We start from the raw sequence: 26,047 nt of genomic DNA, 5'->3' as shown, positions 1-26,047 counted from the left end.
TGAATGCTGTAAATTCTGGGTGAAGTTATTGAATGTCCAAAAATAGGTGCCCATTTGCCTACTTTCCAGATGTGTACCAATGAATGTTGACTAATCTGTTTAGATGACTGGCAACAGTTATCTGTGTTCCTGGGTCCCTCATACTGTTCATCTGACGTTATCAACATTCATGTGTGAATGTTACTTTTTGTCAAAGTGTGGATATTCACTGAAACACAGCACTGCTTTCTCTTTATCCAAATGTACAAGAGGCCACGACTTTGTAACACTACTGCCATACATTGTGGTGCCGATCACTCTGCAATTTCAGCATCATCCACTTTGCAGTGCATCAAGCATAGGCAAACTCGGCCCCCCAGATGTTTTGGGACTACAACTCCCATGATCCCTAGCTAAGAGGACCAGTGGTCAGGGAATATTAATGCTCTTCCGACTTCCATTGGCTGGTGTGCAGTCCAGAAGGGATGATAAGTGTGTACAGACCAACACTCCTCTCCTGCCCTCTACCAAGGGTATGGCAGCCCCTAGCAATCCATGCAGCCCTCCTCCTTTGCCCAGGTGCCTAATTCTCACCATCCACTTCCCCTTCTTCCATACAATTAGAGTGCAAGTTTCATTGGTCTGCAAAAATGAGATGGAAATGAAGGCATTGGCATTGTGTTAGTGCAGCTCATTATTAGCTTTGAAAATGGAATTCCCCATGTATGACACTTGCCAGGTCTTGTGCTTCATCCTGTTTAGTGATAGCAGCTTGTTTGCTTTAGATACTTTGTGGTGAGATCAGCGACTCAAGAGAAGTCTTTCATGCATTTTGAATTTTACAAAACCCTGGAAACGGGTATTTTATTATAAAGGAAAAGTGTTTTATTTTTGCCAAACTATTGGGGTTTGCAAGATGATTGTGAAGCTAATTGTTAGTGTAGCCCATAGGTTTTCTAGGGAGCCACCCAAACCAGTTTAGTTGGTTTCCTCATCAAAGACAGAAATATACTCTGCAATGGTTATGGACTTTCCCCAGGTATCAGAACAGGGTTATTTCAGTGCACTGCTTCTTGGCTGCCATCCCAACAATCGTGTCAGCTCCTGGGGTGTGTAAAATGCAGGGTGGAGATGCTGTTTTCAGGCAGGCAGGCCTCCTGGAAGACCAGGCTTAAGGTTTCTCTCTGACTATGCAACCTCATGCATATCTGCTAAGAAACTGCATTGAATCCAGTGGGGCTTGCACCCAGGTGAGTGTGTGTTTGCAGCCTGAGAGTGAAGGTGACTGTGGGAAGGCTGCCTATCTCTCCAGCTTTAATTCTGTTTTTGGGCCCTGGGGTGTGTTTTAGCCTCTGGCATTGGTGACCTCATCCTTTGCAACCACACGCTGTTTAACTTTGGGTGTGAGCAGTCATGCTACATATGTGGCTGCCAGCCTCAAACACCACAGTGCCTCTTGCAACTGAATAGCTCTGCATGCACAGTGAACTTGCACAATCACTTGCTTTATCTTTCTGGAAAAAGGTTAATGTATTTAAAAATATCAGCAGTATGGTTGCACTAAAATGGGACCTTATATACTTGAATACTTCAAATGCCATCAAAATGGGAAAGCCTGCCAAAGGAAGAGAATTGCAACATTTTGTTTCTAGGCAGCCAGTGGGATTTATTTCTGAGCACATTCTGCTGTTCAAGCTGTATACAGTGGTACCTCGAGTTAAGTACTTAATTCGTTCCAGAGGTCCGATCTTAACCTGAAACTGTTCTTAACCTGAGGTACCACTTTAGCTAATGGGGCCTCCCGCTGTTGCCGCACCGCCGGAGCACGGTTTCTGTTCTCATCCTGAAGCAAAGTTCTCAACCCGAGGTAATATTTCTGGGTTAGCGGAATCTGTAACCTGAAGCGTATGTAACCCGAGGTACCACTGTATATGGCAGACTACCCATGCTACCTACATTCTGCCTTGCAAGATCTAGGAAATCTGTTATGTAATGTGAAATTAATTTTTTACTATTTACTATTTTATTTATTGAATTTAAATCCTGCCCTATACCCAGAGGTCTCAGGGCGGTTCACAGAGTTGGTGGCAACTTTCTGGCTTTTAAGCATTGCTGTTGCTTCACTCTCTGTATTTAAGTGTGTGTGTATGTGTGTTTGGCTGTGCAGGAGGAGGCTGGTGGAACAAGAAGGGAAAATGTCACCAGGTTTTTTGTGAATGGAGTGAGGCAGAAGGCAGCTGTATTGCAGTGAGAGGCTCTTGTAAGAAAAAGTGGCTTGAATCAGGAGCTCAGCCCTGCACCACATTGTCACGGAATAATGTGTTAGACAGCCTTTTACTGTCTCTGCCGCCTACATGCCCAAGTCAATGGGGCCTTTGTTCCTGGCGCACTGGAAGAATGTGTGAGCTAATGGGGGTAGTGGGAGTTTAAGCTTAGTTACAGAGGCCTTGCTAAATTTCCCAGAGGGACCTAGTATTTCCTGAAGCCTTGCCTGCTGAAGGGTCGAGCTTTGTAGATAGTACAAATCCTGCTCTGAATGATAAGACTCCCTTGTCTAGATGCATGTGGCTTCCTCCCTCTCTCTCCCACCCCCTCCACTCCCCCAATAAAACTCTGCCTGTTCATTGTGCAGCAGCTAGCCCTGCCCTCCGTGTTCTGTAATGGGGTGGTTACACACACAGCTTCATGCAGAAAATGGGTGAAACTACATCAGGGGCACCATTGAATCAATTAATTTATACCCCAGTTTTCATCCGAATGGGTTCTTAAACAATTAACTTATGGGAGACAGAAAAATATATTAATAATAAGCAGCCCTTACTTAAGCTTTCTTTCAGTCTGAATTTCATAGAGTGGAATAGAATCATAGAATCATAGAGTTGGAAGAGACCACAAGGGCCATCGAGTCCAACCCCCTGCCAAGCAGGAAACACCATCAGAGCACTCCTGACATATGGTTGTCAAGCCTCTGCTTAAAGACCTCCAAAGAAGGAGACTCCACCACACTCCTTGGCAGCAAATTCCACTGTCGAACAGCTCTTACTGTCAGGAAGTTCTTCCTAATGTTTAGGTGGAATCTTCTTTCTTGTAGTTTGGATCCATTGCTCCGTGTCCGCTTCTCTGGAGCAGCAGAAAACAACCTTTCTCCCTCCTCTATGTGACATCCTTTTATATATTTGAACATGGCTATCATATCACCCCTTAACCTCCTCTTCTCCAGGCTAAACATGCCCAGCTCCCTTCGCCGTTCCTCATAAGGCATCGTTTCCAGGCCTTTGACCATTTTGGTTGCCCTCCTCTGGACACATTCCAGTTTGTCAGTGTCCTTCTTGAACTGTGGTGCCCAGAACTGGACACAGTACTCCAGGTGAGGTCTGACCAGAGCAGAATACAGTGGCACTATTACTTCCCTTGATCTAGATGCTATACTCCTATTGATGCAGCCCAAAATTGCATTGGCTTTTTTAGCTGCCGCGTCACACTGTTGGCTCATGTCTAGTTTGTGGTCAACCAAGACTCCTAGATCCTTTTCACATGTAGTGCTCTCAAGCCAGGTGTCACCCATCTTGTATTTGTGCCTCTCATTTTTTTTGCCCAAGTGCAATACTTTACATTTCTCCCTGTTAAAATTCATCTTGTTTGTTTTGGCCCAGTTCTCTAATCTGTCAAGGTCGTTTTGAAGTGTGATCCTGTCCTCTGGGGTGTTAGCCACCCCTCCCAGTTTGGTGTCATCTGCAAATTTGATCAGGATGCCCTTGAGTCCATCATCCAAGTCGTTGATAAAGATGTTGAATAAGACCGGGCCCAAGACAGAACCCTGTGGCACCCCACTAGTCACTCTTCTCCAGGATGAAGAGGAATTGCGTTCCCTCCCGGTTATTTCTTAGCCAGGTTCTGCACCAAGAAGCGAGGGCAGAGGGGAGGAGTAATGGATGGAGCAGAAGTTCAGCTTCTTCTGTTGCTTCTCTGCTTTAAGACTCCTCTCATTAATTGGCATGGCCAGCATTTTAACATGAGAGATGTTGTGCTACCATCCCATCTAGTTGGACCTTTTGCATTTAGCCTGAGGCCTAGTTTTAACAACAATATGTGTAGAAAAAATACAAAAACTTGCTTAACTCATGTCTTAATTTGATTGGCAGCACTTTAACATGTCAGCACAGCGTACTGATCTCAGATGTGCTGACCTTACACTAGTAGGTACCAAGATCCCAGCATAAATGTGATGCCAAGCAAGTAGAAGTTTGCACCAGTAAAGTACCTTTCTTTTTTAAAAAATTGAAACTTCTGTCATGGGTAATCTGGACCTCTTGAGTCCTGAATGGAAAAAGAGAGAGTCCCATATATGTTTAAATACAGCTGCTTTTTGACTCAACTTCTAACTTTGACGTGCTGGTAACTATTTAAGGCAAATGAGTTCTTAGGTGGTTTGTTGGGGCCTTGGGGCATTTTTATTTCACCTGGCCATGGAGATTTAGCATCTATTTGTTTTTTTTTGTAACTCTCTGACTGTTTTACTGTAAATTTCTACCTTTTGATTTCTGTTCCTTTTAAGGGTGCATTGTTTTCTGCACATTGCATGGGAGAGTGTTCTGTAAATGTTAACAGTGCATATCCATGGAGGGTGTGTGAGGAGGAACCCCTTGAAGGAATATTTTCCTTGCTGTTTATGTCTTAGACTTAACAGAGGGTGTTTACTTTGAGGCATTAATTTTTGTGCCTCAGGGAGACACTGCGTGTTCCAGGAGTCAGGTGTCTTTGCAGCATCCCCCCACTAATACTGTGCCTGAAGGAAGTGGCTGCAGGAATCCTGCCCATAGTGGAACCTGTATAGCAGTCTTTGTGGTGGAAGGGAGGGAAGGGTCTTGTCTTTGCTAAAGACTCTTGCCTTGCTTCTGGTTGCAGCGAACACACTCCTGCGAGAAAATAGGAAGTTTCTGTGTGGCTCTTGAGATGATCAGGTAGCGTTCTCTGTCCCCACTGCCACCTTTGCCCATATGTCCCTGGATGAACATTGTTTACTCCAAAAGAATTGCTTGTTTTGTTAAGTTAAATGCACTGGCTATTGAGAAGGGCTCTCAAAAGGCTGAGCTCCCGAGCAGGGATCAAGAGTGGGAGGATTTCAGCCTATGCTTATCTCATGAAGGCAATCTTCTCACAATCTGGCACTTTTATGAGGAGCGTCAGCTGGCAGGGATATTTTATGATATAAATTATCCATCCGTTCTGAAGAGCACAAGGACAATGGGGCTTTTGTGCCCTGAGAATAAGAGAGGGGCCTTCATGGACATGGCCATACTTTTCCTTCTCTCTCTATTTATAGATTCAAGGCTGTAGCACTTCCTTAGCATTGTTGGTATTCATGCAAAGAGATCAAGGAGGCGAGAACCTCCTCCTGCCCCCCAAAGTCATTTCAGTCCAGCTTCCTTTGCTGCTGCTGACAGGAACTTTAAAAAACCACTTCTCAGCAAAGCAGATGAAATCTTCAGGATAGAGTCATGAGGTAGTGCTGGTTTGCAGCTTTTGAGTCGGACCACACATTCCTCAGTGCCCTATTTTTGTGCCTTACTCCTTTGCTGCAGTGTGACAGCAGAACATTTATTGCCTCAGCCAACACCTAGTTTAACTAGAGGAACGCTTTTGGGGGGTGGTGGCATAGGCCCAAACACCCTGCCCCCAAGTCAAAATGATTCTAGCCACAGCACCTTCCCTGGTCTCCTAGTTTGAGATTTGATGGCCTTGGTCCTCTCCTTAGTGGGCTGCTGGTGGCTGGTCTTCCATTTATCAATGACCCGGAGGCTGGGGTGACTGGGGAGGGGAGTGCCCCTGTGCACAGCTTTGCTTATACTGGTATACAGGTAATATGGCTCGAACTGTGTTAAAACAATCATTAATCTAGCAAAGTATTCATTCGTCTCTTGATTTTGGGCTGTGACTTTAGCATCCTTGGTACTTAAGGTCTTTCTTTTAAAATGGCAAGGCTAGAAGCTCCATACATGCAGAACATGTGCACTCTCCCTGTGGCACTAGGGATGCTTGCAAGCTTGGGAGCACTTCAGGTGAAAGGTGAAGCATGAGCAACTTGCACATCTCCCCTCACTCTCCCAGACACCCTTTTAATTGAGCATTCCTTATTATTTGTGCTCGTGATTGTTATCAGGGCAGTTATATACAGTACTGTACAGTACACTTTCAGTGGCATTGTACATCCAGTAGCTTTGCGGGAAATCATTCTTTTTCATTTGCAGTAGGTGCATGCCCTGTGGTTTCCTGCTAAATCCTATAACTTTTCCTGACACAGATGTTCTGGGGTTTTTGTCCTGCTTTTGTTGCAGTAAAGTGCAAGAGTGCTCCTCCAGACAACAAACATGTGATAGCACTGGAGAAGCATAATAGAACAACTAATGATGTGTGGACAGTCCAGTAGAGAGTCAGTGGCGTGGCAAAGAACGTAGCTGGAACAGGTATGGGAGCTTTTTGAAAGGGTTATCTTTCTTCATCAAGATTATTGAAGTTGCTCTCTCCTTTCTGCAAGAGGAAAATATATTGCTGCTGTACTTTCTAACACACTTCCTCTCTGAAGAAAACATTTTAAGTGCATTTTCTATCCATTCTGTTTCGACCTGCATGCACCTTTTGTGCAGAGTAACTCAGCACAAGGTTAATATAAAACTTAAAATCCACTTTTGTAGCACAAAGCCCATCCCTTTTGGTAGTATAAAGCAAAAATAATGAAGCTAGTTTTGTAGCATGAAGCCCATCCTTTAAGCCAACCCTAATATTTTTGGCATCTGAAGAAAGGCAAAAGTTGACCTTCTGCTCTTCTTTGGAATAAATAAACCATTTCTTTAAAGGCTTTCTGACACTGGCATGCTGAAATGACTGGGCTTGGGTTTTGGTTTTGTTTTCTATTTAAAATATGCTGGTTTGGTTCTGGGCATCAGCTAGAAGCCTGGCTTCAAAGAAAAATAGTGTTGGAAGAGTTAAGCATGCGCACTAATAGACACTTGTTTGCTGGTGTAAATGTGCAATTTAACCCATAGCGCCTAAGTACATGTTACATATAAGTCCTGATAGCCATATTCCCCCAGGAGAAACTGTTCAAGAGGGAGGTAGTTTCAGCAGAGGAGTACAAAATCATAGAACTGTAAAGTTGGAAGGGACTGTAGTGCTCTCAAGCCAGGTAAATTCGATCATGGACCTCAAAATTGGAACGCGTACTGAAAGCGACCATCAGCCATTATTGTTGTCTATTAACTTAAAGGACGAAACCAAAATAACCAAGCACAATATTATGGAACCCTCTCAATACAAACAAATGACCCAATTAAAATGGTCCCAGGAAATGAGTGCAGTAGTGGGGCAAAAACTTACAGCCAACCTGAGAAAACAAGTATTATCCAACTTAAAGACTACTAATTCCTACAGCGATATTCCGAAAATTTATAATGAAATCTTCCAAATGTTCGTAGAACTTAGTACTCCACCTAAAGTTTGGGTACTTAAACATAGCGCCAGCCCTTGGTTTGACGATGAATGTTTCCAGCTAAAAAGAAAACTGCGCCAAACATTTAAAAATAATCGTACTAAACTAGAGCCCTCTTATCTTGATGAAAAAAGAAAATATCATTACATTCTGGCCGAAAAGAAACAGAAATATGCAACCCAAAAATGGCTACAATTACTCGACTCAATTCAGAGTAAAAATAACAAAGCGTTCTGGAACCTAGTGTACGGAGGATTGAAAGCCGAAAATCAACTAACTCTACCACCAATTGCAGAATCCAAATGGTCCCAATATTTTACATCGGTATTTAACAATCTACACAGTGAGCTTAAAGGAAATGAAACCACTAAAAATAAAATCAATAAACTCCAGGAGTGGCCAAGGGTAGAAGAAGAGGAAATTAGAGAGATAGTTAAAAATTTCAAATCGGGGAAATCTCCTGGGCCAGACGGTCTACCAATAGAATTATTCAAGACCTATATAGATTGGTGGGCAGAACCCTTAGCTCAATTGTTTACTCTCATAGATAAATATGGGATCATACCTGAGATATGGTTAAGATCAATAATTATCCCAATCTTTAAAAATGGCGACCCAAAAGAACCAAGGAATTATAGACCGATAAGCCTATTATCAGTGATAGGGAAAATCTACGCTAAGCACCTTTTATCTAAACTCCTTACCTGGATGAAAAATCTAAATTTACCAGGGAAAGAACAAATAGGTTTCTCCAAAGGTTGCTCTACATTAGACCACTGCCTTATACTTATGCATTTGGTTGAAAAATACAGATCTCAAAGGCAATCTAAGATATATGCTGCTTTTGTAGATTTTCGTGGTGCATTTGATTCAATTGACCGCCCAAAGCTGTGGAGGAAACTCACAGAATTAAAAATTGATCAGCGCTTATTGATCCTAATAAAAAATTTATACTCTTCCAATATCTGTCAAGTCAAACTTAACACCAAAGGTCACCTCTCACCAGACATCCCAAACTCGAAAGGGGTAAAACAAGGGTGTATTCTTGCCCCCTTCCTATTTAATTTATTTTTATCAGACTTGCCAGATCACCTTCAAAAAATAGAATCACATGCTCCTAAACTTAATCAGAAACCAGTTTCTCTGTTATTATACGCAGACGATGCTGTTCTACTATCATTAACGAGCTTGGGTCTGAAACGTCTTATATCTTCTCTGATCCTTTACTGCGAATGTAACAAGCTCTCTATAAATTATGAGAAGACAAAAATTTTGGTCTTCTCGAATGGTTGGAAATTAGAGAAATGGAAAATAAGAGGGCAGGAAATCCAACAAGTGAAAATCTATAGGTATCTGGGAATCTTATTCCAGAGCAATTTAGGGTGGGCAAATCATCGCACAAATGCCATAAAACAGGCAAAGTGCACCTCATCAGCTGTTGCCCGTTTTTATTATCAGAAAGGCAATCAATTTATTCCTGCGGCCAATCAGATATTCCAAACAAAAGTGCAATCCCAGATATTCTATGGAATCCCGCTATGGGTCCAAGCATATAATAGTGATCTAAAAAAGATTCACTCCAGCTTTCTGAGACGTATTCTTGGACTCCCAACTGTGATCAAATATGAAACAATGTGTGCAGAAATAGGCATACACACAATGGAATATTGGGCCTGGTCCACCTCAATAAAGTACTGGTTACGCTGCCATTTTCGCTGCCCTCCATCAAGTCTGCTCGCTGATTTGCTCAAAGACTCCTACAAATCAAGATGGTATCAGTACCTCGAAAAAAAGATTGAATCTTTAGGCATCGAGCTGGAGCCCCTGTACAATTCTAATGAGCAATACATTTTCCATAATATCCTAACTAGACTAAAGGATGTCGAGAGGCAAAATATTATGGCAGCTGTAAACAAAATTTGTTCGCCCATATTCTATGATTTAAATATCTTAGATAGCAGAGCCAATTACGTCACCAAATTAATAATTCCAGCCCAACGTAGGGCCTTTATGCTGGCCCGTTTGAATGTTTTTCCCTCAGCATTTGTCAGGGGAAGATATCAAAACATCCCCAGAAACAAGAGATTCTGCAGATGTTTTATGAATGTCCCGGACACGGTAGAGCACATTCTCTTTCAGTGCCCATTGTACAGTACGCTCCGTCAACGCGTGCTGTCCCCTCTTTTGGGTGGTCTGGAGCCCCAACAAGGTGAATGTGTGGGATTCTGCCTATCCGACGTTGACCAAAGGGTAACGGCGGGGGTAGCCGAGTTTTTGGTAGTAGCCCTCCAAGGAGCGGGTTAGCAAGGAAAACCACTGATTTTATATGTATATATATATATATGTATGTAGCCAACTGCTGCCTTTCTGTATATATCTCAAGGCTTTTATATGTTACTTTCTCTTTTATCGTTTTATTTGTATAATGCCTAATAAAGGTTTGAATAAGTAAGTAGGAAGGGACTGAAGGTCACCTAGTCCAGCCCACTGCAATGCAGGAGTCTCAGTCAAATCATCCATGACAGATGGCTACCCAACCTGTGCTTGAAAACCTCCATGGAAGGAGAGTCCACCACCTCCTGTGGGAGTCTACTCCACTGTCAGACAGCCCATGCTGTCAGAAATTCTTTGTGATGTTGAGTTGGAATCTCCTCTCTTGTACAGCGGTACCTCGGTTTTCGAACTTAGTCCGTTCTGGAAGTCCGTTCTTAAACCAAAGCCATTCTTAAACCAAGGCGCACTTTCCCTAATGAGGTCTCCCGCTGCTGGTGCCCTTCCACCATTCGGCTTCCATTCGTAGACCGAGATTAAATTAGCTAACCGGAACACTATTTCTGGTTTTGCGGAATACCGAATGGTTCGTGAACAGGGCTTTTCTTAAACCGAGGTACCACTGTAATTTGAATCCATTGGTTCTGCTCCTACCCGCCAGAGAAAAGAAGAAAGCAAGCTTTCTTCATTCTCCATGTGACAGCTCTTTGAATATTGGAAGATAGCTATCATATCTCCTCCACTGGAGAGCCAGTGTGGTGTAGTGGTTAAGGGCGGTGGACTTGTAATCTGGTGAACGGGGTTCGCTTCCACGCTCCTCCACATGCAGCTGCTGGGTGACCTTGGGCCAGTCACACTTCTCTGAAGTCTCTCAGCCCCACTCACTTCACAGAGTGTTTGTTGGGGGGGAGGAAGGGAAAGGAGAATGTGAGCCGCTTTGAGACTCCTTAAAGGGAGTGAAAGGTGGCATATCAAATCCAAACTCTTCTTCTCTTCTCCCAGTCTCTTCTTTTCCAGGATAAACAAACCCAGCTCTCTCAACCATTACTCATAAGGTTTGGTTTCCAGACCCTTAATCATCTTGGTATCCCTCCTCTACACACAACTCTAGCTTGTCAATATCCTTCTTGATTTGTGGTGCCCAGAACTGGACACGGTACTCTAGGTGTGGACTGACCAAGGCAGAGTAGAGCGGTACTGTTACTTCCCTTGAAGTAACATACTATTGCACCCTGTTGACAGTGGAATGGACTCCTTCAGAAGGTTGTGGACTCTCCTTCTTTGGAGGTTTTTCAACAGAGGTTGGATTGCCATCTGTCATGGATGCTTTAGTTGACATTTCCATGTATTGCAGGGGGTTGGACTAGATGACCTTCAGGGGTCCCTTCCAACTTGACCATTCTATTGTTCTGTGATTCTGTGCAGCCTAGAATAGCATTACCTTTTCCCACCTACTGAGTCTTGGCTCCAAATCCCTTCCCCCTCCCAGCTTCTCCTAAATAGTAAAAAGGTAAACAGGTAAATGACCTGGACTGTTAAGTCCAATCAAAGGCGACTATGGGGTGCGGCACTCATCTCGCTTCAGGTCGAGGGAGCCGGTTTTTGTCCACAGACAGCTTACCTGGTCATTTGGCCAGTAGGACTAAACTGACAACGGGACACCGTGACGAGTGCCAGAGTGCACGGAAACACTGTTTACCTTCCCACTGCAACGGTACCTATTTATCTACTTGCACTGGCATGCTTTCAAACTGCTAGGTTGGCAGATGCTGGGACCAAGCAATGGGAGCTCACCCCGTTGTGTGGATTCAAACTGCCAATTGGCAAGCCCCTTAAGAGGCTCATTGTAGTGAGTTTTTTTTTTTTTGTTATTTAAAATAAAAGCATGCTTATCTCATCACTCTTTAGTTTCTCCATCCGTCTTCCCCCCAAAAATGGTTTAGAAATAACTTCTAAAATAAAAGCAAGTGATAAAAAAATTAAATCCCTCAACACCAGAAAGTTCGGTGGTAATCTGTGTTGTAAACCTTTTGTCTCAGAAACAGTTATTTTTAAACCAGGCAAACATTCCCAATTTTGTGGCCTTTCCTCCGAGCCAGATTTTTGGGAGAAAAAGGCTTGCTTATTTATTCTTTCCAGTAATTGCTGAACAGCAAACTACAAAGCATTCTAGCAACTTTAATTTCTTATGCTCCCCCCCCCATGTCCTGTGGTGCATATAGGAGAGGAAAAACAATTGATTTGAATGACTTTCTCAGCAGCCTCTAAGCAGCAGAGCAAGTTCTGGACCTTTTGGGATTATCCAACTTTCGTGGTTCAAGCGTGAAACAATAATACCCCAGTGTGATTTCTATGTTAGTCTGGAGATTTTTCTGTTCTTTCTTGTTATTCATTGGAATCCTCTGTGCTGTAATGGGACCATGTTTTGAATTCCATGTTAGGAATAATAATCTCGCAAGGTGAAGTTTTTGAGGGGTGCCTTGGTTATCTATTAAAATTATACACAGGCAACTCCCCATTTACATACACAGGGGTTGTCTTCCAAGGCAGGTCAGTGGGACGCGTGTAAGCTCGTTCTGCCCCTGCTCCCTTCTGGTGCCAAAAACGGCATGCGTGTCAGCGGTCATGCGTGTGCCAAACATGCACAAATGGGAAGTATTGCCTGCATTGTAATGCTACACAAGATGCTTACAAATTCAGGAAGGGCAGCCCCTGCTTTGAGGGGCTTATAACATCAAAACTGAGACAGCAGAGAAAAAAGAGGGAAATGGGAGCAGGAGGAAACCAGAAATAATATTTTATTATTTTTGGTTACACATACTTCAGCTTAGTTACAGCAGCGGGTTATGTAGACTAGTTGACTGTTCTACAGTCTTAATGGAAAAGGTGGGTTTTGAGAAGGAAGCAAGAGAAATGGCTTCAGAGGGGCACTTCTGAAAGGCCACCCAACATTTGGGGCCAGGGTGGTTGCTGAAAAATGAAGACTGAAAAGCCACATGCACACACCAGCCTTTTGAAACCCAAGCTTTAGTATTTTATTGACCCATTGTGGGTTTTGTTCTGTTGCATTAGCACAGCGGTCTGTTTTTGAACTGTTTTATAATATGACACCTGCAAGCAAAACATCTGGTTGCCTTTGCTTAAGGCTTGTTGCCTCTGTAGATCATGCATGCTAGACTTTCCCATGGACAGCATTGATGGAAGGAGCCCACATTTAGGGCCTCTCCAGAAACTTGCTTTTGCAAATCCAGGTTATTGGTGTTTTAGCTTGGGTTGAAATGGAAGAAACAAAGCCTAGGAAATAAGAGGTTGTGTGCCAGGAGGTTTTTAAAAATATATATTGGCTTTGGCACTTGCTATTAAAATCTGTGCCCCTTGTGGTCCTGCTGTTTTTAGTGCAAGCTTTGCTGCTTCGTGAGACAGTACAAAGACTGCAGTTTCCAGTCTAGGCTTAAGCACTCCAGAGGAGAAAGGAACTCCTTATCCCTTCCACCGTGGGTCAATTTATACATTGTTATCAAATTCCCAAATACGGGCTCATATTTACATGCATTTGCATGGAAGAAGTATCATGTGAGCTGAAATTCTTTGCATACCTGCTTATATGTAATTATCACTACAGCGGCAGCATCTTCTACTGCTAGCTTAAAGGTAAAGGTTAAGGGACCCCTGACCATTAGGTCCAGTCGTGACGGACTCTGGGGTTGTGGCGCTCATCTCGCTTTATTGGCTGAGGGAGCCGGCATACAGCTTCCGGGTCATGTGACCAGCATGACTAAGACGCTTCTGGCGAACCAGAGCAGCGCACGGAAATGCCGGTTACCTTCCTGCCGGAGCGGTACCTATTTATCTACTTGCACTTCATGCTTTCGAACTGCTAGGTTGGCAGGAGCAGGGACCGAGCAACGGGAGCTCACCCCGTCGCGGGGATTCAAACCACCGACCTTCTGATCAGCAAGTCCTAGGCTCTGTGGTTTAAGCCACAGCGCCACCCGCTGCAGAGATGTACTGATGAGTACACACGTAAATTATAGCACTGAGGGAGCAAGACCATTAAATGGGTCCAACTTTCAAGACAGTTTCTGCCTGTTCTGTAGAAGAAAGTCGGGAGTAGATGGGGTTCCTCAACCTGAGAAGGTAAACTCTGTTCTGAAACCTCCACTGTCTTGCAGGATATCTTTGGAAGAAGAAAAGACTCAGGAGTAAAAAATTCCAGAGTAGAGTCCCTAAGACAGTTGCATGGCACCTTGTACGCCTCCTCCTAGGAATGCTTGCAGCCACATATATTGCTGTGCTTTCCTTTGGACCACACCAGGGAGACCGAGAGAGAGGTCTTGTCGTCTGGGCAGCCCAGGACCTCCATACAGGCTTCACCCTGAGGAGGTCACTTCAGTGCCGCTAACACAGCGATTTGACTTCACCCCTGGAGGCACATGCCATTGTCTCTCAAGACAGACAGGTGCCAACAACAACAGGGACAATCTGAGGGATACAATTAAGCTGTGAATATGCTAGTGCATCTTATTGCAGTTATTACACACCAGTCTCCTTGCATGACTAAGAAGTCCACAGGTGACTGCACACACCCTGCAGTCCCACATGTGTGTAACATTGACAACCTCTCACAAACCACATTGAGCATCCGAAATAGGGTCTTATATGTGAAAGCAGTTGTGCCACAGTAAATTTGTTAGACTTTAAGGTGCCACAGCAAACATGACAATTTTTCATGGGGAAAAGAATCTCGGTGACTTGTTATGGCAACAGCTGTGATCAGTGGGATAACTGAAGTTGTTCAAAGTTTAAGAAATCTATGCTCCTTGAGATGTTAGCCAGTCATAAATGGCTGTGTGTTCTTTTGTGCTTGAATTGTGCATGTTTGTGTGTGTGTGTGTGTGTGTGTATGTACACACACACACACACACACACACTTGCGCTTGCACACATGCACTCACAAACTATCCTCATCTCTGTTGCAGTGTTGGGCAAAGGGCATTCTGTCGTATCTGCTTTTGTTGCTTGGTTGCAGAATGCATTCATTATGGCGAGAGAGTGTGTGCATACAGTCCTGCCCACTGAGGTGAAACAATAACAGCTGGTGTGCAGCTGTACACCTCACTCTGGGAACTTTTCTCACAGCCAAGAAGCCCTGAGAGGAAGGTGGGGGTGGGAGATTTATTTATATTTATTTATTTATTTATTGGCTCTTCCCACAGTTGTAACTCTTCTTAACTGCTTCAGGCACCCCAGGGGCAGCTCTCTAGTTCTTCTTCTTCCGCAGGTTTATTCTTTCTGATGCCACCAGGACATAAGAGCCACGGGAGCCCACAGTGCATTTGGCTGCCTCGTGGACTGGGAGTAGCGCAGGAGTCATTTGTCAGGCGACAATTGACAAAAAATAAAAATAATTCCTAGTTATGCACCCAGGCTGAGGAATGGCAGCCAGTGTGCTCCACTGTAAAATCTGAAAACAATAAGCACCATCCCCTGTAGCTACAACTGTGGTGGAAGGCTGTCTAGCAAGCTCTTGCTAAAAAAAATTCCTTGAAGCGTCTCTTAACAGAAGTGCCAGTGTTCTTGAACAGTGAAGCTTAAGAATGCTCATTTCATTCCCAATTCAAAAAGGAGGGTGGTTTTTTTTAACACCCCCACATGTAACTCTTGAAGCTCTTATAATGGATTCTCCATGTCCATTATAAATGCATAAATGAAAGCTGCTTTCCTTCTGTCACTTTCTCAGCACCACCCCTTCAAAAATGTGCCATCCGCACTGCCCAGCTGATACGGTAGAGAACATGCCTCATAATTTTAAGTATTTTGCGCCATTGCCTTTTTGCTGGGGAGAACCTTTTCCCCATTTAAGAAACTTTGCCCCAAAGGAAAAGTTTGGGAGGGGAGGCTGCAGCCAGCGTGGGTGGAGAGTGTATTGTTGCAGGATTACACGTGTGTTTTCCCTGTTTCTTTCTTTATCACATTCATGCTGCATTAGCAGCACCAAAGTGAACTTCCCCCAGGGGACAAGCCTGGGCAGAATGTTTGGAGGTCCTGGGCTGCCTAGATGATGAGACCTCCCTCTCATCCTCACAGATGTGAGGAAAGCAGAGCAAGATGTTTGGCACCAGTGTGGTTGCAGGGGTGCCAACTTGAGTAAGGTGAGCCCTGCCCCACATAATTGATCACATGATGTGATGCATGCACACCAGTTGAATGGCAATGCCCATCAACTTTGGAGGGCTCCAGCCCCCTCAGATATTTTATGGGGGGGGGGCAAAGTCCCCATGGCCCCGGCTCCTATTCTTTTCAGGAGTTGCCAGAAGGAGACCTACAATACACCATTCAACTGCCTTAGAGACTCCACTCCGGATTTGCGTCGGGTTTACTTCTGAGCCCTTTCTTCTCCCAAAGATGTCCCACAAGTCGGCGGGTACAGATTGTTCCTCAGTGTTTACTCATGAAGCCACTCTTACAAATGATTGTAGCTGCAAGGTAGCAAACGTTTAGGATCAGTGTTTTCCTTCTCCTAGGTGGGCTACCTTCCTAGGTTGATGGGCCTCACCTGCCCCTCACTTCCCTCTACAGCATGTGCAGAAACCGCCTTCTTGACCGTTAGACCCATTACTGGTCTCGTCCACTCAATTGGCTGAAGTCTATCTTCACATGCAGTCCCTAAATCACCAAGGATTTGAAACTCATTTGCTACCCTCACCTGGTTAGCCTAGTCCAAGCCGTTCCTGGCATGTGGCTGGTATTGAATGCTGACAGTTTCTATGAGTCACAGTTGAGAGCTGAGTGCAGAGTGGAGACCGGTGGTGGATGGACTACCCAGAAGGAGCATGTCCCCCACCAGAGGCACTACCCCTCCTCTAACACCCCATGCATTTCTATGCACACCCACACAAATACGAAGCAGAAGGGATTTCTAGGAAGGACTGTAGGCATGTGGCTTTCAGAGAGCCAGAGGATGCTGAGGTTTTCATGAAATTAGGCCAAGAGCAGCATGTTTCCCACTGGGCCACAAATCCCCCAACTAACAGTTAGGCTATTATAATGCTGATGCAGTGCTGTAATAGATCATTTCCTTTCAAACTGTCCTCTACTACCGATGGTCTTGCTGAGGAATAAACACCAAAAATGCTGACGACATCTTGCCCTCCACCCTTCATCACTGGCCCTGCAATGCACAACTATGGGAGAGTACAGAGTTGCTCCAGAGTACATTTGCAGTTCACTTGGGAAACCTTTGGCCCTCCAGATGTTGCGGAATTACAACTCCCATCACCTCTCGCTACTAGCCGTGCTTTCTGGGGCTGATGGGAGCTGTAGTTCAGCAACATCTGGAGAGCCAGGTGTTCCTATCCCTGGCCTTGGTGATAGGGAGCCCCATCACTAACCCATGTGAATGGCATGTGTTACAGCCATTGAAAAGAGCTGTTCATTTGGCTGGCTGTGGCAAGCTATGACTTGCATCCAGCTGGCCAGACAGGGAAGCTTTCGTAACTAGAAGAGAGGTGACAAATGGAGGCAAAGTTCAAGCTTACTTGCCAGTGGATTTTCCCAACTGATTGAAAACAGTTGACCTTAAAAGTGCTTACCTTTCCCTGGGCTGTGCCCCAACGTCTGTTCTGTTTCCATGCCATCAGTGTATAAACAGTAAAAGTTTCTGGGGGTAGCAGCATTTGCGCCTGTATTTGCAAGGCTGCCCCCCAGTGTGCCCCAAAACCACCTTGCTGTGGGTTGGGGTTCCTTTTCAGATAACTTGATGAAGGAAGAGTTCCCTGTAGGAGATACTTCGTAAAACTGCTGAGCTAAAGGGAGTGAAATGTTGGAGTGCCGCACGTTCGTAGGATGCAAAGATGATCATGGCTGGTTTATTTGACGTTTATTGAGCCTGTTTGGGGATATGCCAGCAAATGGAAAGAATCTATAATGGAGAGGCCTCTTTTCACAAACTGGGTGGGAAATGTATGTAGGTGGGCAGGGGGTGGGGGTGGGGTGGAAGAGAGTGGGTTTTTTGTTTGCTGTTTGCTAAAGCTGATAAATCCTGAAGCTATTCTTCATTTGATTGCCTACAAAGAATTAGTATCAAAGGGGGATTCCCCTTTTCTTCCTTCCTGGGATGGCTAAGTTGAGTCGAAAACAGTTCCTTGATCCTAACCATAATGGCACGAAATGAGGAGCTAACAAAGGCTCTGATTGTCACAACAAGAGGCCCGACTCTCCCGGTTCTCTGGCTTGGCTCCAGCATTTCCTCTTTGCTGTGTCAACTGTAGGGAAAGTGAAAGTATGAGCCCATCATCTTTGTGGGAAACGATATTGCACTTCTGAACCAGTTGCTGTGGTTTCATTCAGTGTCGTACACAGAAACATGTCTGCTGTCTTGGAGTTCTTAAGATTATGTGAGGCTCAAGATTATGCGAGTACCTTTTTAAAACAAAGCAATGGGGTGTTGTTTTTTAGCATTTATTTATTTAGCGTTTATATAGACTTTCAAGTGTTCCAGATATTTTGCTTAGGAAGCTGCCTTACGGTCTTTCTGGCGCTGCCTTGTCTGGCAAGGGCTCTCCAGAGAGCGACAACCCTGCAGTGTAGTTCAGCTTCTAAGTGGTTTGCACAGCAACCGTGTTGTGTTGTCCAGATGTATCAGCCCCTTAGAGCAGGTTGGGGTTTGGTCTGAAACAGAGAGAGAAGCTTCCAGTAACCCTGAGGTTATAGGCCACAATTGCTCTATGAGAAAAGTTGGGACGTTTGGGACTTTTTAGAAAAAAAGGGTGAGTAAGAGGGGGAACATGTACAAAATTGTGCATGGTGTGGAAAATGTAGGTGCTCATTGTCATCCAGTGAACCTCTTCACACAGCACAAAATTAAACTGGACTTTGTCCCCATCATATGTAGTGATGGCCACCAGCATGGATGGCTTTAAAAGGGGACTAGACAGATGCATGGGGCTTGTGGTTATTGGGATGCTAACAACAATGGCCATATGTTGGAGACTACCAGTTTCTGAGACTCGGGTGCAGAGAGTGCTGTCGCACTTGGGTTCTGCTTGCAGACTTCCCACAGGCATTTGGTTGGACACTGTGAGAATGGGGTGCTGGAGAAGTGGGACTTTGGCCTAGGACGGTGCTGTGTTACCTGTTCCTTTTATCTCCATATTACACGTTGTGCTGGGTGAGTAGAGTCCAAAAAGTGAATTTGCACATTACTTTTTGTGTCCTTGGAAAGGACCACCACAGTTGCATCCCATGAGTTGACACGGGTAGAGTATAGTACTTAGGCACAGTAGATCTGAGTTAAAATCTCTGTCCACCCCCTGACATTCACTGAGGACCTTGGACAGGTCAATCTATCACTCGCCTACCTTGCTTTGGCAAATAAAGGATAAGTTCCATGCATTCTGCACTGAGCTCATGTGGAGGACGGGCTGGATACAAATGCTATTGATTAATTGTTCCTTTAGTAAAATGACAGCGTGGGCAGTTGTGCTGTTATGAAAAATTTAAAATAAATACCAGTTGCACTCCTTGCAGATAGAATGACAAAGCTGTGTATGCACACCACTCTAAAACATTTGTGGCACATTTTCAGCTGGGAAGAAATGTCCATTCTCCTCTAGTGTGCTAAAACTCTCTCTAACCTATTGCCTAATGTCTTTTCTTGCCACAAGTAACCAGGAGAGCGACCATTTACAAGTTTACAGTATGACAAACATAGCCTTTTCGTTTTGTTTTGATATTATAAACATAGCTTCTCATTTTGATTTTTCACACAAACATTTATAGCAAGTCGACCCTGCAGACTTTGAAAAGAACGAAGAGACATTTCTCTCTCTTCCTGCTCTTGTGTTTTAGTCTCAAACTCTCAATACTTTTTCTTCTCTTACAGGAAAGTCCTTTGATATTACATACGTACGCCTGAAATTTCACACCAGCCGGCCAGAGAGCTTTGCCATCTACAAACGCACTCGGGAAGATGGTCCTTGGGTGCCTTACCAGTACTACAGTGGCTCATGCGAGAACACCTACCGCAAATCCAGCCGTGCCTTCATCAGGACCGGGGAGGATGAACAGCAGGCCCTTTGCACAGACGAGTTCAGTGACATCTCTCCACTCACGGGAGGCAACGTAGCCTTTTCAACACTGGAGGGCAGGCCCAGCGCTTACAACTTTGACAACAGCCCTGTCTTACAGGTAAGGAGAATGGGGATTGGATCTGGATCAGAGGCTGTGATTGAGGCACATCTCAGTTCTTCATATCTAAGTCTCTCCTGGGTACAACCAGAAGAAGACACTAGGCCGTTCCTCTCTACTTTTTATGGATAACCCCAATGTAGGCCCACAGCATGCTCCAGTTAGCAAGGTTATCTGTGGTCCTGCTTCTTCAGGTGTGTTCTGTATCTTGCTGTTTAGCAGCTGGTCAGGGAGACCCCTGGCGTGAGACGTGAAGCAGCTTCAGGTTTGCGCCTGAGTGCAGCACAGTGGGAATGGACAGATCTGAGCCTCAGGGTGCGATTCCTCACACATTCTCTGGCACAATCTCTATTGAAATGAATGGGAACCACAGAACAACCTGTCTGCTACTTTGAAGGAGACCGATATACATGTGTGATGAAGAATAATTAGTAAAACTGTAATGGGAGAGCTTGGGAATTTTGCTGTTTTTGTGGTCCACCGTGTAGGTCTAGTGGTTTGTTGCAGGGGAAAACTGGTGCAGATTTTTATAAGAACGTAAGAAGAGCCTGCTGGATCAGGTCCGTGGCCCATCTAGTCCAGTATCCTGTTGTCACACTGGCCGTGGGAAGCAGGACCTGAGAGCAACAGCACTCTCCTCGCCTGCAGTTTCCAGCAGCATTATTCAGAAGTACAGTGCCATTGGATAGCCTTAATATCTTTGAATTTGTCTAATCTTCTTCAAAAGTGATCTAAGTTGGGGGCCATCACTGCCTCTTGTTTAACTGATCCATTTAAATCTACATCCTCTCACACCTCCTAACAAGGAAACCAGGCATCTTCCTTTTAAGGGAAACAGAACTGTTGTGCTGCATCGCTGTTGTATTTGTTTTTCCGTGGGATCCGCCTGCTTCCTTTTCAAATTGGCATCAGCACATCTTAAAGCTATGAAATGAACAGGAAAAATACTGGTTGCTGTGAACATGAAAGCCTCGCTGATGATTATTCAGTATGTGCTGGAATGCAGGCTCCCAAGAAAAGACAGACTTGAGCCTAAGAGCCTTGGGGCAGGTATCTATTCTGGAGCAATTATGCTGGTTTCCCTTGGGTTGTGGTGAGTCGATGGGAAAGCGGAAGCTGAGAATTTAAAACAAAGCATTCGTGTAAGTATGATTCATTGTGTGTATTATACATGGGTACTTGGTTCTGAGACTGGAAAACTTCCAGCAAACCAAATACATGTACATATCTTTGGTTAATTTTTAAAATTTCTCCCCTACTTCCTGGACCAGGCAAAGCATTCCAAACCATTTAGAAAGAAGGATATGGGATATAAATAAATCCCAAGATATGCTAGCATCCCTGAGGACTCAACTGCTTAGTTGAGTTGAGCTGTATTATGTACCTGAACCTGGCTCCATCTTCCCCTTGTGTGTGACAGTTGGTCTTGAGGCAAATCATCACTGGCCATTTTCCATTTACCAGGGTAAGATGTAGGGAATTGCTTCATATGAGGGGAAGGGAAGGACCACCTATGATCTGATTATCAATGAGGAGGCTGATCTGGCATGTATCACTGAAACCTGGGTGGGTGAACAGGGTCGAGTTGGTCTCACCCAGCTGTGCCCACCGGGGTACTCAGTGCACCATCAGGCCAGACTTGAGGGTCGGGGAGGGGCAGTTGTTGTAGTCTATAGAGATTCTCTCTCTATCCCTAGGGTCTCTCTCCGGTTGGGGGGGTCTAGAGTGTGTGTTCCTGGCATTGGCCAATCGGGACAGATTAGGGATTCTGCTGGTTTACCACCTGCCTCGCTGCCCAGCAGTCTCCCTTCCTGAGCTGACAGAGCTGGTCTTGGAGGCGGTGTTGAGAACTCTCAGACTGCTGATTCTGGGAAACTTCAACATCCATGCCAAGGCAGCTGGCTCTGGGGTGGCTCAGGACTTCATGGCTGCCATGACAACCATGAGGCTGTCCCAACATGTCACCGGCCCAATGCACATGGAAGGCCACACTCTGGACCTTGTCTTTTCAACTAGGCAGGAAGACGGTGATTTGAATGTGTGGAACATTGACATCAGTCCCTTGTTGTGGTCACTTCCTGTTTAGATTTAGAATTTCAGCACCTTTTCCCCCTCTGCAGAGATGGGGGACCTATTATGAAGGTCCACCCTTGGCGGCTGATGGATCCAGTGGGATTCCAAATGGCTCTGGGGGGTTTTCTGGCTGATATGACTGGTGCGCCTGTTGAAGCCCTGGTTGACCTCTGGAACACCTGAATGCCACTGAGTGCCCTCTCCCACTTCGTGGAGCCCGATTGGCCCCCTGGTATACTCTGGAGATAAGGGCAAGGAAACAAGCTGGGAGATGGCTTGAACAGTGGAGGAAAGATTCAAATGAATGCAACCAAACACTGGTAAGGGCTCATTATTGAGCCTCCCTAGTGGCAGGGAAGACAGCAAAAAAGGCCTACTTTGCTGCCTCCATGGCATCCTCATTATGTCGTCTGGCAGAGCCTTTCCAGGTTGTACAGGGCCTTTTCCAGGCTGGCCCAAAGGAGATGGTAGAACCAACGGTAGGTCTCTGTGACTTGTCTGCAAAGCATTTTGAGGATAACATCGCTTATATCCACCAAGACCTTGACTCTGCTGTTATAGCAGATGAATCCCATGGGGTGTCCAGAGCACAGTCTAGTCCTGTTGTGGTGGATGAGTTTCAGTTGGTAAGGCTCAACGATATGGACAAGGTGCTTGGATCAGTCAGAGCGACCACTTGCACTCTGGAGCCTTGCCCCTCTTGGCTGATAAAAGCCAGCAGGGAAGGAACAGCTGGCTGGGCCAGGGAGGTGATCAATGCCTCTTTACAAGAGGGGTGGTCCCTGCCTGTTTGAAGGAGGCAGTGGTAAAACCACTCCTTAAGAAACCTTCCCTGGACTCAGAAAATCCAGCTAACTACTGGCCAGTTGCTAATCTCCCTTTCCTGGGCAAGGTTCTGGAGTGAGTAGTCGCAGACCAGATCCAGGCGCTTTTGGAAGAAACTGATTTTCTGGATCCATTTCAATCAGGGTTTAGGCCTGGTTTGGGCACAGAAACTGCTTTGGTCGCCCTGTATGATGACCTCTGTCGAGAAAGAGATAAGGGAAACATGTCCCTGTTAAATCTTCTCGACCTCTCAGCAGCTTTCAATACCATTGACCATGTTATCCTACTGGAGCGACTCTCCGAACTAGGGGTGGGTGGCACCGCTTTGCGTGGTTCCAGTCCTACTCGGATGGTCTTTCCCAGAGGCTGTTCCTTGGGGAATGCTTTTCAGCCCTGTGGAACCTTCAGTGTGGAGTTCCTCAGGGCTCAATCCTATCCCCTATGCTGTTCAACATCTACAGGAAACCACTGGGTGGGGTTATCCAGAGATTTGGAGTACGTTGTCAGCAGTATGCTGATGACACTCAGCTCTACTTCTCCTTTACATCTGCAGGTGAGGCAGTGGAAATGCCTTGATAATGGACTGGATGAGAGCCAACAAACTTAAACTCAATCCAGATCAGGCTGAGGCACGGTTAGTGGGTGGTTCCCTAGACCGGATGGCTGGAATGCTGCCTGCTCTTGATGGGGTTACACTTCCTCTGAAGGGGCAGGTTCATAGCTTGGGGGTACGCCTGGATCCTTTGCTGTCGCTTGAGGCTGAGGTCCCAGTGGCCTGGAGTGCCTTCCATCAGCTTTGGCTGGTGGCCCAGCTACGTCCTTATCTGGACAGAGATAGCCTAACTACTGTTCTCTATGCTCTGGTAACCTCAAGGTTAGATTACTGCAATGTGTTATATGTAGGGCTGCCTCTGAATATTGTTCAAAAACTTCAGCTAGTGCAGAATTCAGCGGCCAGGTTGCTCATTGGAGCAAGACGGTTTGAGAATATTTCACTGATTCTGTTCAGACTGCACTGACTACCAATTAGTTTCCAGGCCCAATTCAAAGTGCTGGCTTTGACCTATAAAGCCTTAGATGGCTCAGGACCACAATACCTCAAGGACTGCTTCTTTCCACATGAACCTACCCGGACCCTGAGATCATCTTCTGAGGCCCTTCTGAGGGTGGCAACATGAGAGCAGGGCCTTCTCTGTAGTGGTTCCCCATTTGTGGAATGTTCATTACACACCTTTAGGCGCCAAGCAAGAATGTTCCTTTTTGACCAGGCCTTTGGTTGATTTACATCCTATGCCCTTTTAAAATGTGCTTTTTTGTGTGTGGGGGCATTTGGTTGTTGTTTTTCTTTTTATTATGTATTTTGTGGTTATACATCTTGATTTTATTCTGTGAACTGCCCTGAGACCCCCAGGTATAGGGCGGTACATAAATTCTAATTCTAATAATAATAATAATAATAATAATAATAATAATAATAATAATGATGATGATGATGATGATGATGTGTCCAGAGACTGCAGGTTTTGCACAACCTGGCAATCCAAATGCTCTGTTTGTGACTTTATGGTTGTCACAGCACAGAGCAGTAACCAGATGGGTGATTGGAGAATGAATGCACAGTTGGTACAGAATTTTTAAAATGCTGTTCATAGAGGCTTCTTAAGCTCTCGTGTGAGGTTATAAAGGGATTTTTAAAAAAATATATAATGAGTTTTGATACTGGATGAGTTGGGTTCTCAAGGAAATAATGAATAATGTGGAATTACAAGGCCCAACAGGCCTACTGGCAATGGCCTCATTTGCATGTCACTTTAAACTATAGTTACACGCGACTATGGTTCAAAGCAGAACGTGCAGCAGGACAAAGTGTTGGGTGCTCTGCTCCCCGTCCGCCTTCTGCTGCTGTGTTAGCGTTACACCTGAACCTTTCCTCTGGGTTTGTTTTCCCCAAGCAAACCACAAGCAATAAGCCCAAAACAAACCTTGGCTAGAGTCACATAGAATATATGCTATACATTGAGTGTTGCTGTGGCTTGTTCATACGTGTATTGTGGCTTCATTTCAATTTCCCCTTTTAGGAATGGGTAACTGCTACCGATATCAGAGTCAGCCTTAATCGCCTGAACACCTTTGGAGATGAAGTTTTTAATGATCCCAAAGTTCTCAAGTCTTATTACTATGCCATTTCTGACTTTGCTGTGGGTGGCAGGTAAGTAGTAAACCACATCCAATTATATATTTAATATCTTAAATATGTGTTTGCTTGGGGCTTCTGACTGCATCCCCCCCCCCATTTTTATTTGTATGTACACACAGTTAAAGTGATTTTTCATTTTAAAATGATGACTTAATAAAACATCTGTTACTGAACTTGTGTACTGGTATTTAACAGGCTCAAGGACTATTCCAATATCTATGGTGCATTCTTCAACTTCATTTGCACCAGATTCATGTAACCAGGTCAGGCTTATAAAGTTCATTAGTACTTCTCATAATTACTTAGCGTTGTTTACATTTTATGAAAAGTCTCTGTCCATGATAAAAGAGGTTGTCATAAAGTAAAACCCAGACATGAGAATAACCCATGGGCAGCCAACCTAAGGCCCGGGGGCCGGATCCGGCCCAATAGCCCTCTCAATCCGGCCCGCGGATGGTGTGTTTTTACATGAGTGTGTTTTTACATGAGTAGAATGTGTGCTTTTATTTAAAATGCATCTCTGGGTTATTTGTGGGGCATAGGAATTCGTTCATTTTTATTTCCCCCCCAAAATATAGTCCAGCCCCACACAAGGTCTGAGGAACAGTGGACCAGCCCCCTGCTGAAAACCCTTTTCACTGGTTAATAATTGTGTGACCAGTGCAACAGTTCAGATGAGAAGCAGGGGAAAGTATTTCTAATGGTTGTGTGTTAATTGCAGCTCTGCCTTATCCCTGACTTTGTTTAAGCTAACAGTTGTCTATAAAAGCTTTCGAGAGCCAGTGTGGTGTGTGGTTAAGAGCGGTAGTCTCGTAATCTGGGGAACCGGGTTCGCGTCTCCGCTCCTCCACATGCAGCTGCTGGGTGACCTTGGGCCAGTCACACTTCTCGGAAGTCTCTCAGCCCCACTCACCTTCCAGAGTGTTTGTTGTGGGGGAGGAAGGGAAAGGAGAATGTTAGCCGCTTTGAGACTCCTTCGGGTAGTGATAAAGCAGGATATCAAATCCAAACTCTTCTTCTTCTACAAA

General features: G+C 44.9%; 1 protein-coding gene across 1 annotated transcript in view; it reads left to right on the top strand.

The window, feature by feature from the left end:
- Nucleotides 1-26,047, top strand: part of LAMC1 (laminin subunit gamma 1) — a 117,342-nt gene that overhangs the window by 46,150 nt on the left and 45,145 nt on the right. The window contains exons 2-3 of the mRNA XM_053390957.1: nucleotides 19,620-19,924; nucleotides 24,901-25,031. Coding sequence (XP_053246932.1) covers nucleotides 19,620-19,924; nucleotides 24,901-25,031 — 436 coding nt within the window. The remainder of the gene's footprint in view (nucleotides 1-19,619; nucleotides 19,925-24,900; nucleotides 25,032-26,047) is intronic.

The sequence above is a fragment of the Podarcis raffonei genome, chromosome 6, assembly GCF_027172205.1.
Source record: "Podarcis raffonei isolate rPodRaf1 chromosome 6, rPodRaf1.pri, whole genome shotgun sequence".
Lineage (NCBI taxonomy): Eukaryota > Metazoa > Chordata > Lepidosauria > Squamata > Lacertidae > Podarcis > Podarcis raffonei.
This window is presented reverse-complemented; position numbering and strand designations above follow the sequence as displayed.